Source organism: Uloborus diversus, chromosome 1, assembly GCF_026930045.1.
Source record: "Uloborus diversus isolate 005 chromosome 1, Udiv.v.3.1, whole genome shotgun sequence".
NCBI lineage: Eukaryota > Metazoa > Arthropoda > Arachnida > Araneae > Uloboridae > Uloborus > Uloborus diversus.
In genome coordinates, this window is record NC_072731.1 from 86,669,581 (window position 1) to 86,689,905 (window position 20,325).

Genomic DNA, 20,325 nt, shown 5'->3' on the forward strand with positions numbered 1-20,325 from the left:
AGTTCTTCCATTTTGTATCTTATCAAGAAAATCAAGTATGAATTGTCCAAATGGCCAGAATATTACTCTTCCGTTCTTATTTTCTGAATGTCTACACCATTTCTTTTAAACTGTTTTGTACAATTTTCATACTGTAGGGCATTTAATGGAAAAAAAAATGGGGGTAGGGGGAGTGATCAAAAACAAACTTCACTAAAAGTCGATATGAGCAGACGACGAAGTGCTTCTCTTTTCTCCTCTCTCGTTTTTCCTCTCTGTCCATTAAGTTCCATGATTTGTCGAGCAAGCAATTTTTATTTTGTTTGATCTTGATTTGCAAAAGAATGTATAACTTTTAAAAGACTTTGTTTGCCTATTTTTTTTCATATTTTTGTGGTCTCAATTACCTAATATAAGGCCTCAAAATACAGATTTTTTTTTCGAAAATTTCTCGGGGGGAAACCCCCGCCCCCGGACCTCCTGAAATTATGGATGTTCTACATCCGACTTAAAGGGACACTCTCCTGTTATTCTTACCACTACAAAGTGAATAAGAAAAATAATAAGAAATTAAAATAACAACATCCAAACAATGGAATCATTAAAAATCGAGACAAAAAGTCTTCTATGTTAACATTTTTATGCGTTTGTTGTGTCTATATATACTATATGTGTGTGTGTGTGTTAGGGCAATGTGCTAATCCGGGCCCCTCCCGAAAAAAATTTCTGGATACGGCCTTGCCCATGATTTCATTATTTTTAATGTTCTTAGTTTATTTTTTAATGTTCCAAGTTTATTGTTGTTGTTATTGTTGTTTATCTTTGTTGTTACATACACTTATTTCTGTGCTACCCGTGTATGTGAAACCATATACTTTACTATATTTTCAATACATTTAACTACTTTAGCTGCAACATTGCGCTGTTTAAATGTAGAATATTTTACATCAATTTTGATCACTATATATATATATCTATCTATATCTATATCTATATATATATATATATAAATCCACATTTGATTGTTTTCAAGAAAATGTGACGTGATGGATTTTTTTTCATTATTTTTCTTGAAATTGGCACCAAAAAAAAAAAAAAAAAAATCAAGCACAGCTGTTACTTTCTTTGTATTATTTTCATTTTAGGTCTGTTTAATGATTATTTTCTGTTTTTTGTTTTTGAAATTTCAATAATACAGTATACAGTACAATAATAAGTATTAATTAGCTTTAAATGCACACTTTTAGGTACACGTTAATGAAACATCTTTGACTTACTTTGACTTTTTGTCTGCACCAGTTTTTATTGTTTCTCAACAAAATGGAAAAGTTTCAATTGTGGATACAAGATCAAGTCGGTGAGTTGAACTCATTGTTAAGTTTATTTGCATAAATTCTAATCTATATGCAGTTTTGAACTAAGTGTTGAATGTATTTCATTAAAAACTATACTTAAAATTTTATGTTGATGTTTTTGGTCTTTCATTATGATGTCCAGACCAAGATAATATAGTCGAACAAGCAAACGCCGTTTGCAGAAAGTTTCCAAAAATTGCAGAAAGTTCTGATTATTTTTAAATGATTTCTGTAGCATTACTTTTTTTTTGATGAGCAACAAATATTGATCTTGAATTTTGAGGTACCACAATTAATAATATTGTAAAAGGAGTAAATGTAGTTGAAAAAATCAATTCTACTTGCATAGTAGTACTCTACCCACTTTCAACGTTAAACTTTTTCTGTTGGTCGCGAAAAGGAAGTACCAGGTTTTTCGGCAGAAAATTTCAAGCACTCATTTGAGGTCACAGACAGTTTAAATTTTATCTAGGTCTGGTGATGTCTCTTTCTAGTATATATTACAAAGTGCAAACAATAAACACATAAGGGATTTACAAAATTAAACAAATAAGAATACTAATACTAATAAGACGACTAAGTTGATGAAACCAGAACTCCTCAGCAGTGGAACCTTCATCCTAAGGTCAACAGAACCAAAATTTTAACTAAAAACTAAAGAGCGAGGATGTCCAGTTCCAAAAAAGCTAGCATTCAGGAATACATAGGGCTAAATGCACCGTATGCGAAAAATGATCACAGATTTCTTGGAACTAAGACCTAAAACTATACACTGGGGTTTCGTCTCTACTATTAGAAGCCAATGGCTATCAATAATAGTCCTCCACCGTACCATGCAGCTTTATTACAATGCAGCTTTATTTACAAATTCTGGAGTTCAAAAAACACATTGATCAAATAGAAATCAATTGGTAACAAAACTCATTCAAAATTAAGCTTTTAATCAATGGCATCAGTGACAAGGAGGTTGTTTTATCTGGCACAATTTTAATATATTTGGTTTAAATTTTGATACCTGGAGTTGAATGTCAGCTTCAAATTCTAGACAGCTTCCATATTTAGTTTTGGTGACTGCATAGGCTGAAAATCTTGGTACAAGTGTGTTGTGGGAAACGAAGGGACACACATGGCTTTTCCTACAAGCAACTCACGTATGGTGATTTTTTGTTTTCCAAACGATGTAAAAAGGGTTCTAAGTAATTTGGAAAGTAGATTTCATTGTACAATCTGGAGTTATGTCTGCCAAACATTAATATACTCATGACGATAGACTGCATGATTTTGTCAAAGCAGAAAATAGTTTGACCACCTACCTATGATCTTGCAGCATAACATTTCAAGATATCAGGAAATAGTGCCAAAAGGACAACTCCATGCTTTGAAGATGAAAATTCTGGGTTTTAAGTGCAAAAGCACTATTTCAATATGGTTTAACATACGCTTAACTATTTCTCCTCAAGTTTATGGCAGACCCCCATGGGATCCGTGGACCACAGTTTGGAAAGCCCTTCTCTAGACCATTCTGATGATATAATACCACCGTAGTTATTAAAAATGCAAAAGTTAGCATGGCATGATCGCAAGTTCTATTATTTACAGAAATACACATTGCAATGCAAAAAAAATATGGAGTAGCTGAGAAACTTCCCAAATTTAGTACTAATTTAACATTTTTGAATCTTTACTTTCAGTAAACATGCCGTAAGTCACTCATGTCATGACAACAAAGTTAAAACTGTTAGTGTTCATCCCTTAGAAAGAAGCTATTTTGTTACCTCTGATACAAAAGGGTAAGTCTTTTTTTTTTTTTTTCAGTCTGAAAATATTGTATAACGCTTTGTTTCCCTCAAGAGACCTTCTATTGAAAACTTTTCTTCTAAAGTAAAAAAAGTTTTGGTAATTATAAAGTCAATTTCATTCAATCTAATTCAAATGCTTCTGTTGAGAGTAAGTTAACATGGTTGAGAATCTTACTGAAAAACCTTTAGTTCCCTGTAGAACTATTTAGGGTGCAAAATAATTTCTTTGACAAGAAGTTAAATAAAAGCTTTTAAAAACACAGCACTGAAGATAAAGAAAAGGAAAGAATTAAGATTTTCAATAGGTTGAAGTTAAAAGTCGGCATTGACCAAACTACTGACCTTCTCAAGGTGTCAATAACCTTATTATAGTGCTTTGATTCAACTTAGAGAGTTTCTATCTATTGTGGCTGGTAATATATCATTAGGTGTTGTTTAAAAGTATAAATTAGTTCTTTTTATGATTTGTCTTTTTAATCGGTTAAGTTGAATTTCAAATGAAAATTTTCAAAGTACTTGTTGTTGTAGCTATCTTTTTAAAATGAGAATTTTAGCCACAAACTCATCTTCCTTTTCTTATGGGGCATTTTCTTAATCGTATATAACGATATCTGTATGTAATGTTAAGGTAAAATTAGCGCTATTCTGTGTTAAATGTTATGAAAGGAGGTACTTATTACGTAAGTAGTATATTTGCTAATATAGTTCAAACACGAAAGTTTTCATATGATGTTAACCTATTATTTTGCTTGAACTTTTTATAAATCTTAGAAACTATTCACTTAGTTATTTAAGACTTTTAATTTGCACACACAGATGTGCAGGGTTGATGATAATGATATGTATAGCCCAATAAATTTAGGACCACAAATTTATAATTAAGAAATGTTTTCAGAATTAGTGCTTCATAGCATTTAGAGTAAACAGGGCCGGATTTAAGGGAGGGCAGGTGGGACTACTGCCCCTGGGCCTCCGCAACAAAGGGGCCCCCACAGTAAATTTTTACAAAATATCCTAACTTTCATGGGTCAAAAAAATCAAAAATATCGGATATATACATATATATCAAAATATTCAGATATATATATCAAATTATCGGATATTTTCGAAAATATGATGATCTTTTTGAACCCTGATTAGGGGCCTCCACTCCTTTGTTGCCCCGGGGCCTCCACACTTACAAATCCGGCCCTGAGAGTAAATCCTAAGCAGTTGCCTAAGCAGAGCCCAATCATTCTGATATTTGACATGGGGCACATTTCTATTTCAGGCCTCCCTTCCTAGGGCCCAACTAAGATTTTTGAAGACACTGGGCATAAAATTCATTTTGTGCCCAGTGTGCCATGCTAAATTTTTGTGGTACCTCATATCACAATATAGTATATAATACATTCAAAATGTAGAAGAGGTATACGAGTAGTATAAGATAATTATATTATAAGATGTGTTTAAACTTTGATCGTTGCAGTAAACCATAAATATCAAAATTATCTAGGATATAACTTTTAATAGTAAATACAGACTAAACTCAGAGTGGTTTTTGGGATTGGCAAAGAGATCAAATTTGTAAGGGAATTTTATCAACAAATAAGAGAGTTTTTCCTTGTCTTGGCATTTGCAAAAATATCATTGATATCATTGCACTCTAGGTTCTGAGTGAAATCATTATTTATTTTTAATCAACATGATAAATTCAGAGGATTTTGGACCCCCTGAGACCTAAGAGAAGGGGCCTGTGCCTCGCATGCCCCTGCGGTAATCAGGCTCTGCCCCTAAGATCCCATGTGAACTTCCATCCAAAATGGCGGAGCAAAGATGGCCACTTAGTCCTTTTTGTTCCTTATAACTCCGCAAAAATGAAGATCTTTCAGTTCTAAAAAAACCTGTATGCTCTAAAAGTAATACTGTTTCGATATATACCTTAAAATAACCAATTTAAAATTTCAAACACTTGTTTTGACATCAAAAGCTAAAATTTCTATGTAATATGCAGCAAAAAAAAATCTCTACATAGTATAAAATGAAGTCTCCAAAAAGCGACTGTGTGTTTGAACTTGCAAAACTCGAGAACTACCTGGCCGATTTTGCTGAAATTTTCACAGTTTGTTCCTTTAAGTCCTGAGAAGATTTGCAGACCAGTTCAAAAACAATTTGATAATTAGTTTTTTTCCTTCCAATTTAGGCCCAATTTTCACAAATTCCTGAATATGGGGGTGAAAAATTACTCGCAAATAGTAATATTATATATCGTTGGAAAGAAAAGAATTTTCCGTGTTCTACGCAATTTGTTCCAATGCTCTAACTTATTTGGGGCGGGAGTTTTTTTACGTTTTTAGCTCGAATTTTTTTAGGCTCAGCTGAAATTTAGGCGCTACTTTTTCATTAAATCCATCAATAAAAAGTGAAGGAATCAGGAATTATCCTACAGTTTTCTTTTTGACAGCATTGAAAAGAGCTGCTTTTTTTACTCCAGATCTAACTCGACCTAAGGTCGAAAGTTTAACACTCTCCATTAGAGAAAAAAAGTTACAAACGAATTAAATGATGTTCAAAAATCTGTTCTCTATTCAAGTTTTTAACCATTTTATTTTGCGTTTCCACAGTAATGCTTTTTGAATCCATTGTTTATTTCCATCTTTCTCATTTTCAATTCTTAAACGTATTTTATTTTGTGTTTCCATGGTTATGCCTTTTAAATCCATCTTTCTCATTTTATTTTAATTTCTTAAAAGTATTTTAGTATCTGCCATTGTTCGGCGAGAAAATTTTGCTTTTTTTTTCTCTCATTTAATCCTGGTTATTAAAGATACTCCACTTGACGAAATGGTTTTTTTCAAGGTAGACCGACCAAAGCCAAGCAGCGCAGCTAGTAAGCTACTAAAATAAAGAATTTTTTATGGTATTATTTTTAAAATATTAACTGCAAAATGGTTGATTTATTCCATTTATTGAGTAATCAAATAGCTTTTATTCCATTTCTGAAAGTAATCTTGTTATTTCTTGCTTTGGACTGAGAATATCATAAGAGAAAAAAAAGTGACCTTATAATGAATTTTCAAAAAAATTGCAGAACATCATTTATTTAGTACTAATTAAACTTTAAAAACTGACATATAATATCTTTTTTAAAAGCATGTAAAATATATAAAGAGAAGATAGTAATGTCAGTAAAAATCATTAAAAAAAAAGCATCAACGTTCAATATCATCATCCTCATCTTCGAAACTGTTCACGGAAATTAAATTTTTACATGCTTCACCTAAAGGCATAAGCATTTGATTTTACATTTATTGAAAAGCTGTTTAAATTAAATTAAAGTAATGGAAGAATAAAAGTATGCGATCATGGAGCCACGTGCTTCGCGGAAAGTTGATTGCTGTGTATAAGCTTTCAATCTTTTTGCATCTTTCAAATATTTAAATTATTTTTCAGTTTGGAAACTATTACATGCTAATGAAGGATAACTTTTGTTTTTGTTATAATTAATTTTATTTTTGTGAACTTAAATTTCGGAAGAATAAAAACATGCAAACATGGAACCACGTGCTTCGCGGAGAATTGGTCGCTGTGTATGAGATTTCAATCTCTTTGCATCCTTCCAATATTTCAATTATTTTTCAGTTTGGATGCTATTATATGCAAATGTAGGACAGCTTTTTTATTTAAATAATTTATTTTATGATTATTATAATTATTTTCTCTTTGTGAAATTAATTTCAGGAAAACATCGAATTGGAAAGGCGTAAGCATTAAATTTTTAATTTGTTTTGAGCTAAAATAGAACATTTATTGAAAAGCTGTTTAAAATAAATAAAGTAATGGAAAAATAAAAGTTTGCGAACACGGAGCCACGTGCTTCGCCGAAAATTGATCGCTGTGTATTAGATTTCAATCTTTTTGTATCCTTCAAATATTTTATTTATTTTTTACTTTCGAAGCTCTCATATGGAAGTATAGGATAGCTTTTTGTACTGCAATAATATATTTTAAATTTTTTTTATTATATTTTTTTCCTTTTTGCAAACTTATTTTCCATGTAAGATTTCATTCTTTTTGCATCCTTCAAATATTTTTTAGTTTTGGAGTAATCATATGCCAGTGTAGGATAGCTTTTTTTTTTTTTTTTTTTATTGCAATATAATGTATTTCAATTTTATTTATTTTTTATTACTTTATTTTTTTATGAGCTTAGTTTTAGGGTAGAAACAAATAAGCATTTGATTTTTAATTTGTTTAAAGTTTAAATAAAACATTTTTTGAAAAGCATTGAAAAAACAAAACTGAAAATTATAAAATAATAATAATATTCCAACATGACGTTGTTATTTCTTATTTTATTTTCTATGCACAAAGGTATTTATTTAACCTGGGGTGCCGACTTAGGGGGGGGGGTCGGAGTTGTCATGGCACAGACTGCGCCATTGAAATTTTTAGGGAGGGTTGTTTTGAGAGGGTTTTTTTTTCATATTTATAGGTGGGGGGCTCTTGCTTTTTTTGTGGGGGTGGGAGTCTTTGCAAAATTTAGGGGCGGTGTACCCTTTTTCTAAGGGGGAGGGGGCACCCCTGATTTAACTTAACCCTGATTTAACTTGAGCTTTGTAGAGAACTGATTATTGTATTTTAGACTTCAATCCTGTTGCATCCGAAAATAATACAATTAATAAGTTCAAAAACTATCACATTCTTGTATGAAATGGCTTTTGCATTGCAATAAACTTACTTTGAGGAAAGTACCATATTTGAAACAAATAAGCATTTGATTTTTTATTTGAAATTAATTTAAAAAGAATTAAGTAATAAAAAGATGTATGCAAACATTGCAACATGTTTCACAGAAAATTGCTTGCTGCATTTCAGATTTCAATCCTTTTGCGTAATTTCTTTATTTTTGTTAGATATTTTGAGGAACTTTTCAGTTTTGTTTCCAAACTTAAGTAAAACTTTGCTTAATATGTTTTTTCTTCTCGAAATTGAAATTATAATCCTATTCTATCCTGCAAATATTTCAATTAGTTTTAAATGTGGAAGTATTTTTATCATATTAGCTTAGAATACCTTTTTATTTTAATTTATTCTTAATGAAATATTGACAAATATTTTTTTCAGACTGAACTTGAATGAAATTAGCACTTTTGTTTGATCATCATTTGGAAAAAGAGAATAAATTAAAATTAATAGTTATTTCAAAATTTCTAATGAGATATTTGGATGCTTCACTTAAATTGACTAACTCCATAAAACAAAAAGTAGATAATAGTTATGAAGAAGATGGTGTTATCCATAAGAGTAAATAGGCCCTTGTGTTACATTTTCTGCCATCACATGTACAGAAAGATACTGAACCCAAATTTAATATAAATTCACATACCAAGCATTGATAAAAGACTGTTAAATCAGAAATGAGGTTTTTTTTTAAAGTGGAGTTAATAGATTTGCAATTGAGGCATCCATATATAAATAAATGAAAAGCTTTCAACTTTGTATGCTTTGCAGAAAATTGTTAGCTGTTTTAGAGTTTGCATCCTGCAGAGTGTAGAAATCATTTTTTTTTTTTTTTTTTTTTTTGGAAGCATTTTATCAAAACCTGCGCTACGGATCTGGAATTGCTAGTCAACAATTAGCCAAATTTTAAAAGTTTTAGCCTTATCCCAAAACTCATAGCAAAAGACTTAAATTTAATAAATTTTTAAAAGGCAAATTTTTATGTTTTTTTTTCACTTCAATCAGAAAAACTGGAACAAATTTATAAAATATGCATTGTAAGTGCTTATTATTTTCACTATGCAGTTTACACTTAAGTTTAATAAACACTTAATAACAATGCATTAGACATTGAGTTCCTAATTTATTCTTATTTTTTATTACATAATTTCTAATAATAGTTTTTAGAATTGAGGAAAAATCTTTTTTTTTTTTTTTTTTTTTTTGTGAAAATTTCTAAGAATTTTATGTTAGCCAATATTTTTGCCTCATTGGAGTTTTTTCGCTGTTATGGTTTTATAGCATTTGGGGTGGTGACAAATGCTTAGCGCAGGCTCTGTTTTATCGTACGAAACCGCTGTAGAAATTATGTTACTATATTCCTGACTTAGAATGAATTATTTTTAATAACTTTTCTTGTTTTGCTTATTAATGCTCACAGTATTTTAGATTTGAAAGACTGAGTTATTTGATTTTTATTTGTTTTTAAATTAAGATAGTATTTTGAAACACAAGTTATTTGTATGATATTTATTATCGCTGTTTTTCAAATGGAGAAAAAAAGAATATTTAAGAACTTTAGAAGATAAAGCAAAAATAAAAAATAAATAATGGTTTGCTTTTAATCTCTGATACATTAAGTAATTTAATTTCAGTCTTTTAACCATTAATGAAGCATTTTTTAAAAAATACTAGATTTAAAGTAAAATTTAAATTTTATAGGGTCTGGTGGGGGAAAGTGGTCAATGGGGTAAAGTGGTCATACGTCAAATAAATGACTATAGCTTGGAAATAAATGTTCGAATGAATATGAAAATTTTATTTTAAGTGTGGTGAGTTAGAAACTACATTTTGAATACGAAATTTCAAAATTGGCAAAATTTTATTTGGTAAAAAAAAAAAAAAGTTTTGTGTAAATATGAAAATTTTAAAAATCTAAACACCTCTTTTAACTTTTTTGGGAAATTTTGTTTGTTAGGATTATGAACAGATTGAGGCACAGGAAGCTTCCTACATGTTTTAAGATCGCTTACTCATTAGCAGTTAGCTGAATATATTTTAGATAATTTTTTAGAACAATTTCAGTAAGATGGGGTAAAGTGGTCATAATATTAGGCTTAACGAATATTGTTCTTCTAATGTCACTTAATAGTTAAGTATAAGGCAGATATAAATTAAATATTAATTTCACTTAATATGTATTGTTTTTACAGTAAGTAGGGTTAAATATACGAGTATATACATATGCATACGCACATACTTGTGTAGGCACATACATAAACGTATTCACATAAATGCATCAATAAATACGTATATGGGTATCTGCGATATGGGTATTTTTTATCTATGCAGATATACATTTGACTATACACGTATATATTTGCTTTTACTCGTATGTATACAAACACTTATACGTATATACACGTACGTACTCGAGTAGACACTTACATACAAGCATATGATATACAAGTATACAGAGTGAGTTTAAACTCTTGGGAAAATTTTAAAAGGTGTTAGACGGGAGGATAAGAAGCAAGAATAATAAGAAACATATGGTCACAAACACAATGCTGACGCACTACATGCACGCAAAGCCAAAGACGGATGGATTCAATACAGGTAACAAATTTGTTATGCTAAGACAATTCTACACAACATTTTAGGTCGTAAGAAAGTTTTAAAGCGATTGAAGAAATCTGCGGCCTGCAGCTGTAATACAGGCGTCGTAATCACAAAGACCTCTCTGTTTTAATAACGAGACTTTTGAAAAACTTTTATACGTCGCTGCGCCTTTGTTGCGATGCGTGTAAGAAACATATGGTCACAAACACAATGCTGACGCACTACATGCACGCAAAGCCAAAGACGGATGGATTCAAAACAGGTAACAAATTTGTTATGCTAAGACAATTCTACACAACATTTTAGGTCGTAAGAAAGTTTTAAAGCGATTGAAGAAATCTGCGGCCTGCAGCTGTAATACAGGCGTCGTAATCACAAAGACCTCTCTGTTTTAATAACGAGACTTTTGAAAAACTTTTATACGTCGCTGCGCCTTTGTTGCGATGCGTGTATTAGAACTACTACGGGCCGTAACTTTTAACAAGTGATCTAAATATTTCTTAAAAACTAAAATTTTGAGTAAAATCATCTTTGTGTAAAAATTTTTTGATCTGTTTTGCATCTATCAGTTTCTGGCTTTGTGTGCATGTAGCGCATCAGCGACCATAAGCTCCTAATTATTCTTTGCATTTTATCCTCCCCTCTCACATCCCTTATATTTTTGTTCCAGAGCTTGGATTCACTCTGTAGGCATACATGTATATAAGCGTATATACTGATGTATACATATATATACTGGTGTATACTTGTAAATGTACGTATATACGTCTTTTCAGGTATATAATTGTGTTTACACGTATACATACGTATATAATCATGCTTCCATATATACATGTATATACTTGAGTAGATACGTACAAACACGCACTGGATGCATCCACGAATTAACTCGTGTATACCCGTATATACATTTATGTACACTTGTGTATGTACCCACATGCATACCTGTACATATATGTGTATATACGTCTACTATACACGTATATATTCAGGTATGCACGTGTATACTCGAGATACAAGTGCATACATGCATATGACGTTTGTTTATACGTGTATATAATGTATACGTTATACGTATATAAACATGACACATATATACTCGTGTAGATACCTCAACACTCCTTTAGGTAATCATGTATACATGTTTATATACTCTTGTATACAGGTATATACTTGAGTAGGCACGTGCATACATGTATCTGATGTATACATATATCTACTCTTATATGAACGTGTTTACTCATGTTTACACGACACATATATACTCATGAATACACACATATATTAGTGCATATACTTGTAACCATAAAAATAACTTCAATGTACTGTGTTCTTTAATAATGCAATGTAAAATAACAACAAAAAAAGTTGAAGTGTTTAAATAATTTGTTGTATTTATTATCCACCAAAATTGAAAACCTACAATTTTATGACCACTTTACCCCACCAGACCCTATGTTATCAATGCAGTATATTTTGCATTTTTTGGGAGAGAGGGAGGGGGCACAACCCAAATTTATTCAAATTGTCATGATTCAAGTTTCTTATTTCTAAGGTTGTCATTGGGTTATATATTTTTTTGTAATTCATGTTAATTCTGCTATCCAGTGTTAATCTTAATAAATGGACCTATGGGTTTTTATTGAGTGTTTATAAGTTATAGTTCATGTGGCAGGGTTTCAGCCGAATATATTCTCTTGGGCATGTTATTTGGAAAAAAATTAAGGGGTTACAGTACCTCAAAAATGATGTTAAAATCAAAAAAAAATTTATTGCTTATTTCAAAACTAAAAACTATTCTGAACACAGGGATAAAGTTTCATCGCTTTAGTTCAAATATTAAAAAGTTGTGAGTGGTTTTAGGCCGTGCTTGCTATGTGTTCTTATGCAAAAGAAAAACTTTAAACTGCTTTTTCTTGATGATGGTATTTTTGCGTTTTCGTGTCCTTAGAATCCCTAAGGATTTTTTTCTATTAAAGATACAGCTTTAAAGTAATACTTTTTGCAATTGGGATAACATATTTGACAAAACTGTGCATTGGATAAGCATTTTATAAATTACTCAAATGTTTAGAGCATGTTAAACCTTTAAAAACCAATTAAAAAAAAAACTTTTTTACATAATTAATCACAGAAAATTTTCTAACAAAGTCATAAGCAAATGAATGCACAGATTTTTAGAGATGATTATAGTGATCGTTTAGCAAAAAAAAAATATTTTAAATTAGTGCAAAAATAAAAAAAGCCTTAGGGATTTCAAAAAATTGAAAATTTTTTCTTTTTTTTTTGGAATTTTTTTAAAAATAGGCAATATTTTTAAATTTTGAAAATAAATTATTGATTAAGAAATGAGTATTAATGTTATAGTTTCAAAAAAGTATAAAATGTACTTAAATTTTAAAAAAATGTTTGAAAAGTACTGTGACCCCTTAACTAGGCTACAGCAATTATACATTTATAGCATTTATTGTATAGAATAATGTTAAAACTTGAATTTAACAGCAAGTGTTCCTTTTTGTTTCTGAACCCATAATGCAGTTAAGATTACATTGGTACCATTTACCCATTATGTTATAGTTTTGCTGTTTATGTACCATGTTTCTTTCCTTTTTCCTTAAAAGTTGAAATAGCAGTCCTCAATTCAAATTTGCATCCTGAAATAAATGCTAATCACACAGGCACACACTCACCTTGTCATCTTACTGATCTTATCAGAGAAACGCCGGTGGACAAATTGAAATATAAAATTAATAAAATGCGCCTTGAAACTGAAGCAAACTAGTTATAAAAGTAAAATGTATTTTTTTGTATTGATTCGAATATCACTCCTTTGGCATATAACACACAGTCAGTGCTTCTGCTATGATTGTTGAGCAAACTTTTTTTTTTCAAATATAGTATGAATTTTATGCAATAGTTATAAAGGTTTTTTTTCATACTGTTAAAATATTAAATGGATTAGTGAAATTTATTCTACCCGAAAAAGTAGAAGGCACATGCCCCTGGGCTACTGCAAAATAGGCCTGAGCTTGTCTACTTTTTAGTCTCTTTTTTATGGTTTTAAGTATCTTTTCTCTACTTTTTTGGGTGCTTATTTTGTTCCTAGGCCTGCAAAATTAATGCAGGATTTGATTTTGTTGCCATTGGTGCAAAATAGTATTGGCATAACAATTGATAGCTGAGAGGTTAGGGTTTAAAAAAATGGAGCGTTATACGATAGAACAACGTGTCTTTATTATTGAACAGTATTACAAAAATAATGAAAGTTTAGCAGCCGCAGTTCGAAATTTTAATTCAAAATATGGTCGGAATAGTGTTTGAACTTCGTCTACGGTGAAGAGATTAATTGGAAAATTCAAGGAGACTGGATTAGTTGGAGATGTCAAACGCACTGGTCGTCCAAAAACAAGCCATTCAAATGTAAATATCGATGCTGTGCGTGAAAGTGTTAGTTACAATCGAGGAAAATCAATTCGGCGTCGTGGACAAGAACGGCAAATTTCAAAAAGCTCTATGCAGCGTATACTTACTAAAGATCTGTGTCTCCATGCTTACAAAATTCAACTAACCCAACAACTGAAACCTAATACCATGCACACCGAAGAGAGTTTGTTGAATGGGTTATTGGACATCATCAAATGGATGCTGATTTTTCGAGCAAAATTATCTTAAGCGATGAAGCACATTTTCATCTTGATGGTTTTGTTAATCGTCAAAATTGCCAATTTTGGGGTTTGGAGAACCCACATGTGATTATTGAAAAACAAATGCATCCACAACGTGTCACAGTTTGGTGTGGATTTTGGGCTGGAGGCATCATTGGGCCATACTTTTTTGAAAATGAGGCTGGTCAAGCAGTGACTGTTACTGGTGCTCTATACCGCAACATGGTAACACAGTTCCTTCTGTCGGCATTGGATAATATTGATGTGGCCAATATGTGGTTTCAACAAGACGGCCCCACATGCCATAGAGCCCGAGAAACAATTCAGTTACTTCATAAGACATTTCCAGGTCGTGTACTCTCTCGTTTTGGTGATCAAAATTGGCCCCCTAGATCATGAGATTTAACACCATTAGATTTTTTTTTTAATGGGGTTATTTAAAATCACTTGTCTATGTCAACAAGTCTGAAACCACCTGTGCATTAAAGGAAGAAATTCAACGCTGCATCAACGAAATTCAGCCAGATTTATGCAAAATGGTAATGGAAAATTTTTATAAAAGAGTGTGTATGTGTATGCAAAGCCGTGGAGGCCATTTGCCAATGTTTTATTTCATAAATAACCCTATCCTATGTACTTCACGATTCAATAAAGAAATTACAATTAAAGTATTAAAAACTGTATTTTCTATTTAATTCAAATCTTGCGTTAATTTTGGGACACCCTTTATTCTACCTTTTCCATCTGTGAGTGACATGTATTAAGTATAAATGTATTTTACATTAGAAGTAAATTATCAAAATGATTTAGTTGTAGTAGCTAAAAAACATAGAGAGAAGGGAATTGTGTACAAAGAATGTATATTTACTCACACACAGTCGCTCTAACATATAAGCATCAATGTTTCACAAATGAGGGGCTTGAAACGTATCAGTTAAAGCCACAGAAAATAGTCAGTTCATCACATCCATTCATGAAACCTCTTTTTTTAATTCAAACGATGACATGATACTTCGAGATTTGGTTTTTGCTCGTATGAAGCCGATTGACTACTCATGAACAAAGAAGCTTCTGTCACCATTAACACAGCATTCCACCACCTGAGTTGTACAGGGGAACTAAATGAACGCAAAATCGACGTTGGTGTTTTCAATCAATTGTTGAAGACTTTCATTAGATATGACAGATAAAATAGGGGGTGGGGCGTGGCAATTATTGCACATTCTTGTCGGTTGATAACATCAGAGTAATTTGATGCATTAAAGTTAATATTTGGATTATAGAATTCTCTTATTTCTTCATGAACAGAAGCCACTTGTCTGGCCTTCAAAATTCTTGGCAAGAGTATGTGATTAGTACTGCATTTCTGACAGATGTGCTGGCAATTGCTTCGGCAATATTACAGGATTTTGGTACTGTGTCAAAAAATGATTGCTTTAAAGTTGTTGATGGGAATAAAATTCAAAGACAGCAACAGGAAGTATGTGCTTCTCTTCAAAACCGGAAAACTAGAAGGGTTAGAAAAGTATATTTTTCGATAGCCAAAAGGACAAAACTATGACAAAAGAAATGGTTGGAGACAGATACCATAGATGGCACCACAAATGATTTTCCATTTAATACATTATTTTCCTCCTTGGAGAGAGCATAACTTGTCTAGCGGTTAGCATATGAATCTCGTATTCCGGAGGTCTAGGGTTCGATTCCCGGCTAGAGCAACTAAGATTGAACTCATGAATCACGTTCATCAAAAGTTGTTAAATTAGAAATTAAATGAACAAGTTATTTAAAAAAATTAAAATATATTAAATAATTGTCCCAAATGACGTCATTCGAAAATACCCCTCCTGAAAGTTTTCAAGATGGCGGAAGGGTCACGTGATCATCCAAGATGGCGGACCCCCCTTCCCACTGTTAATTTTTTTTCCTCCTGCTTGTCCCTATATCGCAGTTGTTACTACTTCTCATCGAATAATCAATGCCTTAAGAGGCAGAGTCCACTTAGCTTTGCTGAAAGCGAGGGTTTCCTTTTTAATGAAGTTGAATATGTTTCACTGACTTGTGGTCTGGATGCTGCCCCATCATTACATGAACGAGTTTTCTTCAAACCTCACTTGTGCTCGTACACCAACAAGAGCTCCCAACACCCCGAGTATCTTAGACAACTTGCTTTGGAGGTTATTCACCAAATCCCATGTGATGCATTGCAAATATATACTGACGGTAGCAGGGGTGACGGCGCTATCTCCGGTAGCGGTGTTTATATCAGAGAAGGAAACAGCATTAAGATTTGTATTAAAAACCCCGATTTTTGCTCCGTCTTCCGGGCCGAACTTCTAACTATTGAGGAGGCTCTGAATTATTGCGTCACAGAGAGTGTCAGTACTGATATTTGGATCTTGAGTGATAGCCGAAGCTCTATTCAGCATCTGTCTGAATGGTGGAAACAAGGTGACAAAACGACTCTGAACATAATCCAACATCTAAAACACTTGAGTAAACGTCTCGCCATTACTTTTCAATGGATACCGTCACATGTTGATGTATTTGGAAATGAGATTGCTGATGGGCTGGCTCGTCAGGGGAGCCCAGAGATCTCTCCCCATAACGGATGCCTTTCTTTTTCAGAAATTGCAACCCGTGTTAAGCAAAGCATCAGTTCCTCTTGGAGACAGCCCCCTATTTATGAATGGTACAAAGCATCCCGCCCTGGCGCTGCTTTACTTCGGGCAAGTAGTAGAGAACAACAAACCGTCCTAGCCCGACTGAGAAGTGGACACACTCTAGCACAGCAACATGTGGCTGGTATTAAGGTTTTCCCCTTGTGCCCAAAATGCAATTTGACTCAGGCTGCTCCCGCCCATATTTTCTCTTACATCGGCTGTGACCTGAATCTGCTGTATTCCAACCCTTCTGCTGTTTTGGAGGGACTTTGTTTGCACGGCTTCATGGACTTGGTATGATGTTTCTGTCTGCCAAGTGGGACAAGCAACAACAACACTTCTAATCGTATTTTCATCCTAAATTCATCGCCTTGGAACAGCACTGCTCGTATATTGCTCCAAATCTCATCGTATTTTCATCCAAAATTCATCGCCTCGGAACAGCACTGCTCGTATATTGCTCCAAATCTCATCAGTATAGGGAGCAAAATTCATCGGATTCTACTATTGCCGATGAGACATATTGGAGCAATTTCCGATGAAAACTCATCGGAATCCGATCATCGGCTGATCAAAGTTTGATCGGATTTCGATGAACCTCCGATGATCGGCCGATGAGTTGATGCTACTCGGGTTACCACTTGCCCAGTTTGAAGCAGTTATGCTCCTTGTCGTAGGTGCTGGGCTGTTAATGTAATCAAGTATAATTTAATTTCCATTTAAAACTGCATTCTGCACAGTCACTGCAAAAAAAAGGACTTCAAAAGGAAAAATATTGCAATGTGCAAAATACCTTGAAAAAAATCAAGTTTTGGTTAATTTCACGAAATTTTACCAACTTATGTGCAAACCTAATACTGCAAAGAATGTAAATAATTTTGAAGATACATGAAAAGAGTGTTAAAAGGAAACACTTTAATGGTATTAGAACAAAAATTTTGAACCTTATTATTTTCATAAAAAGTTTGGAAACTCGACTTTTTTTCCGACCTTTTTTTGAGCCTTGGTAGGACCCTCAAGGAGTTGTAGAAACTTAATAATATTTTACGTGTGTATTGTTCTTACACATACACAGCTTTTGGTGGGTATTCGAAATTAAGATTCAAAATTTCGTTTTTTTTTTTATCCACCCTAATTGTCGACTACTGCCGAAAATTGTAACACTGAAGGGGAGTTGCGATCTCACAGACCGCTTCTAAAGAACGCAATGAAATTTAAACCAGATGCACTTGCCTAATGATACTGATAAACTAGGGGGGTGTTCAAGGTCACAAAACAGAAAGCTAATGGGAAAAACCATTCAATCGGACTGAAAATGAAATAGAGGTGGTGTGATGAACTTTAGAGCGGTCTGTGAGACTGCACCTCCTCTGTTAAAGGGTTAAGTGAAAAAAAAATCAGCTGATTAATTGGCTAAAATTAGCCGATTATAGAAAATCAGTAAAGAAGCTAATTTTTGATTACCTGGATTAAATAGTGCATCCCTAATTTTTTTTAACTTAGAAAAGTTAAGACTAAGGTCTTTTTTTCCCCTAGGTACAGACTAGAAATCTGTTGGAAGCCCTGATCAATCCTAGCATAGTAAATTTGTTAACAGTCAGCTGTTCAGTATTTTGTCTAGTGTATTGCATTTGTTGAAAATAATGAAAATGTTTCTCTTCCTAGCATGATTCGTGTATGGGACCTGAGAAAATTGCAGAAGCTACCTATAGCAACTAATAAGCCACATAAGCGGTCAATAAACTCAGCCTTTTTTTCTCCTGTAACAGGAAAAAATATACTTAGCACTTCATTTGATGATACTCTTGCGTAAGTATTTAAAATGATTTCATCTCATTAAATGAAAATCGTGCTATGCAAGTGTGTTAAAAAGATTTTGTGTTATCAAATATATGTATGCTTGTATTAAAAATCATTTTAGTGAGTATTTGGTTTTACAATCTATTTGAAGCTGCACAAAGAAACATTTTTGATTTTTTTTTAAATGTATTAAAGATGATGCATATTGTATGAGTATTGCCATAATTTCTTCCAACTACTGTAAACTCCTAACTATCTGCAGTCGAATTATCCATGGGTCTTTCAAATTTTCGTCAATGACGACAATTAACGTCAATCCGAAATGCAGTACTACCAATTTTCGTTTAAAATAGGGTCAGTGTCAGTTAAACTGTTAGCCTGACTTGCTAGCCTTTGCATGTAAACTGCTTGCAGTAATGAACTTTAGCTTTTACATATATTTTTTATGTTCAATGTTATCGTTTTTTGCTATAATTTAAATGTATGTGTGAGTGTTATTCATCCTTTTTAGTTGTTGTATACACTAATCAATGGCATACCTGGCATGGGTGAAACCTAGGGCGATAATTTGCGGTGTCACCCCAGATGCAAAGGAAAAAAAATAATGAAAATATGTAAACGTAAATTTCATGCAATTTTTAGTAACAACTTTATTTGTGTCAAATTTTACGTGGGCTAATGTGCAAAAAAGAAATAAAAGCGGGTCCGGGGGTTTACCCCCTCCCCCCCTCCCGTAAAATTTTTAAATTTTTAGTCTTAAAAATGCATTTTAGCTTCATATTTTTCCAATACTTGCAATTCCACTTTAGGTATCACCTACTAGACAGGTGGCACCCCCCCCCCCTCCCCCGTAGTGACGCCACAGCACTAGTATCTTTTTTCTTTTTACCTATTATTGGGATTATCCGTGGTAAGTTTTTGCTTATCCGCGGTTACCATGCCACACTATTCTGCTGATAATCAGGAGTTTACTGAAGGAGTGCGCCCCCCTAAGGACAAGGGTGCACCCCCTCAATATCGTGTAGCCCCCCCCGAATGAGAAAAATACCCCTCAAAGCAAACCCTCCCCTAAAAATTTCAATGGCACAGTCTGCGCCTTGACCCCTTTAAAGAGGGCACCCCTATTTACTGTGTTGTATGTTGTCTGAGTCTTGTCAAACTTCCACCCTAGTGCTGCTCATTAAAAAATTTGAGCCTTGCCTGCCTGCTTCAACTTGCATAGTATTGTCAATTCGGACTCAATTCGGATTTCGGAGCAGTTTCAGGTTCTAATGCTGATATAAAACAACATATCTACAATTGTAAGATTACGTAGAATACTTTTTCCAAATACAGTCTTTTTTAAAACCTGTGTATTGCAAAACAAAATCTTTTATGTTTATTAGCATTTCATCTCATTCCATTCATTTTTCTTTCTCTCATGTTAATCCTTAACCTATTTATGTAAAACCTCTATGTCTAGAAATTCAACCTTAGGAAGAGAAAAAGATTCCTCAAAGAAGAGAAAAAAAAATAAGAAAATGCTTAATGCAAATATTGTTCCAGCATCAAATGAGAATAGATGAAGTAGTATGGGTAGTGTAAGAAATTGTCTTGCAACTGTAAACTACAAACATAAAAATTACAATAACATTTAAAAATTTAAACAGCTCAATAGAGTTTAAAATATAAAAGTGAAAAAAGACAAAGGCTGCAGTCCTGAAAAATGACTTAAATATAAACAACAAACTTGGATGTTTAT

At 32.7% G+C, this 20,325-nt stretch overlaps 1 protein-coding gene across 1 annotated transcript in view; it reads left to right on the forward strand.

The window, feature by feature from the left end:
- Nucleotides 1-20,325, forward strand: part of LOC129229359 (WD repeat-containing protein 76-like) — a 75,206-nt gene that overhangs the window by 43,238 nt on the left and 11,643 nt on the right. The window contains 3 exon segments of the mRNA XM_054863688.1: nt 1,227-1,336; nt 3,026-3,124; nt 18,450-18,593. Coding sequence (XP_054719663.1) covers nt 1,227-1,336; nt 3,026-3,124; nt 18,450-18,593 — 353 coding nt within the window.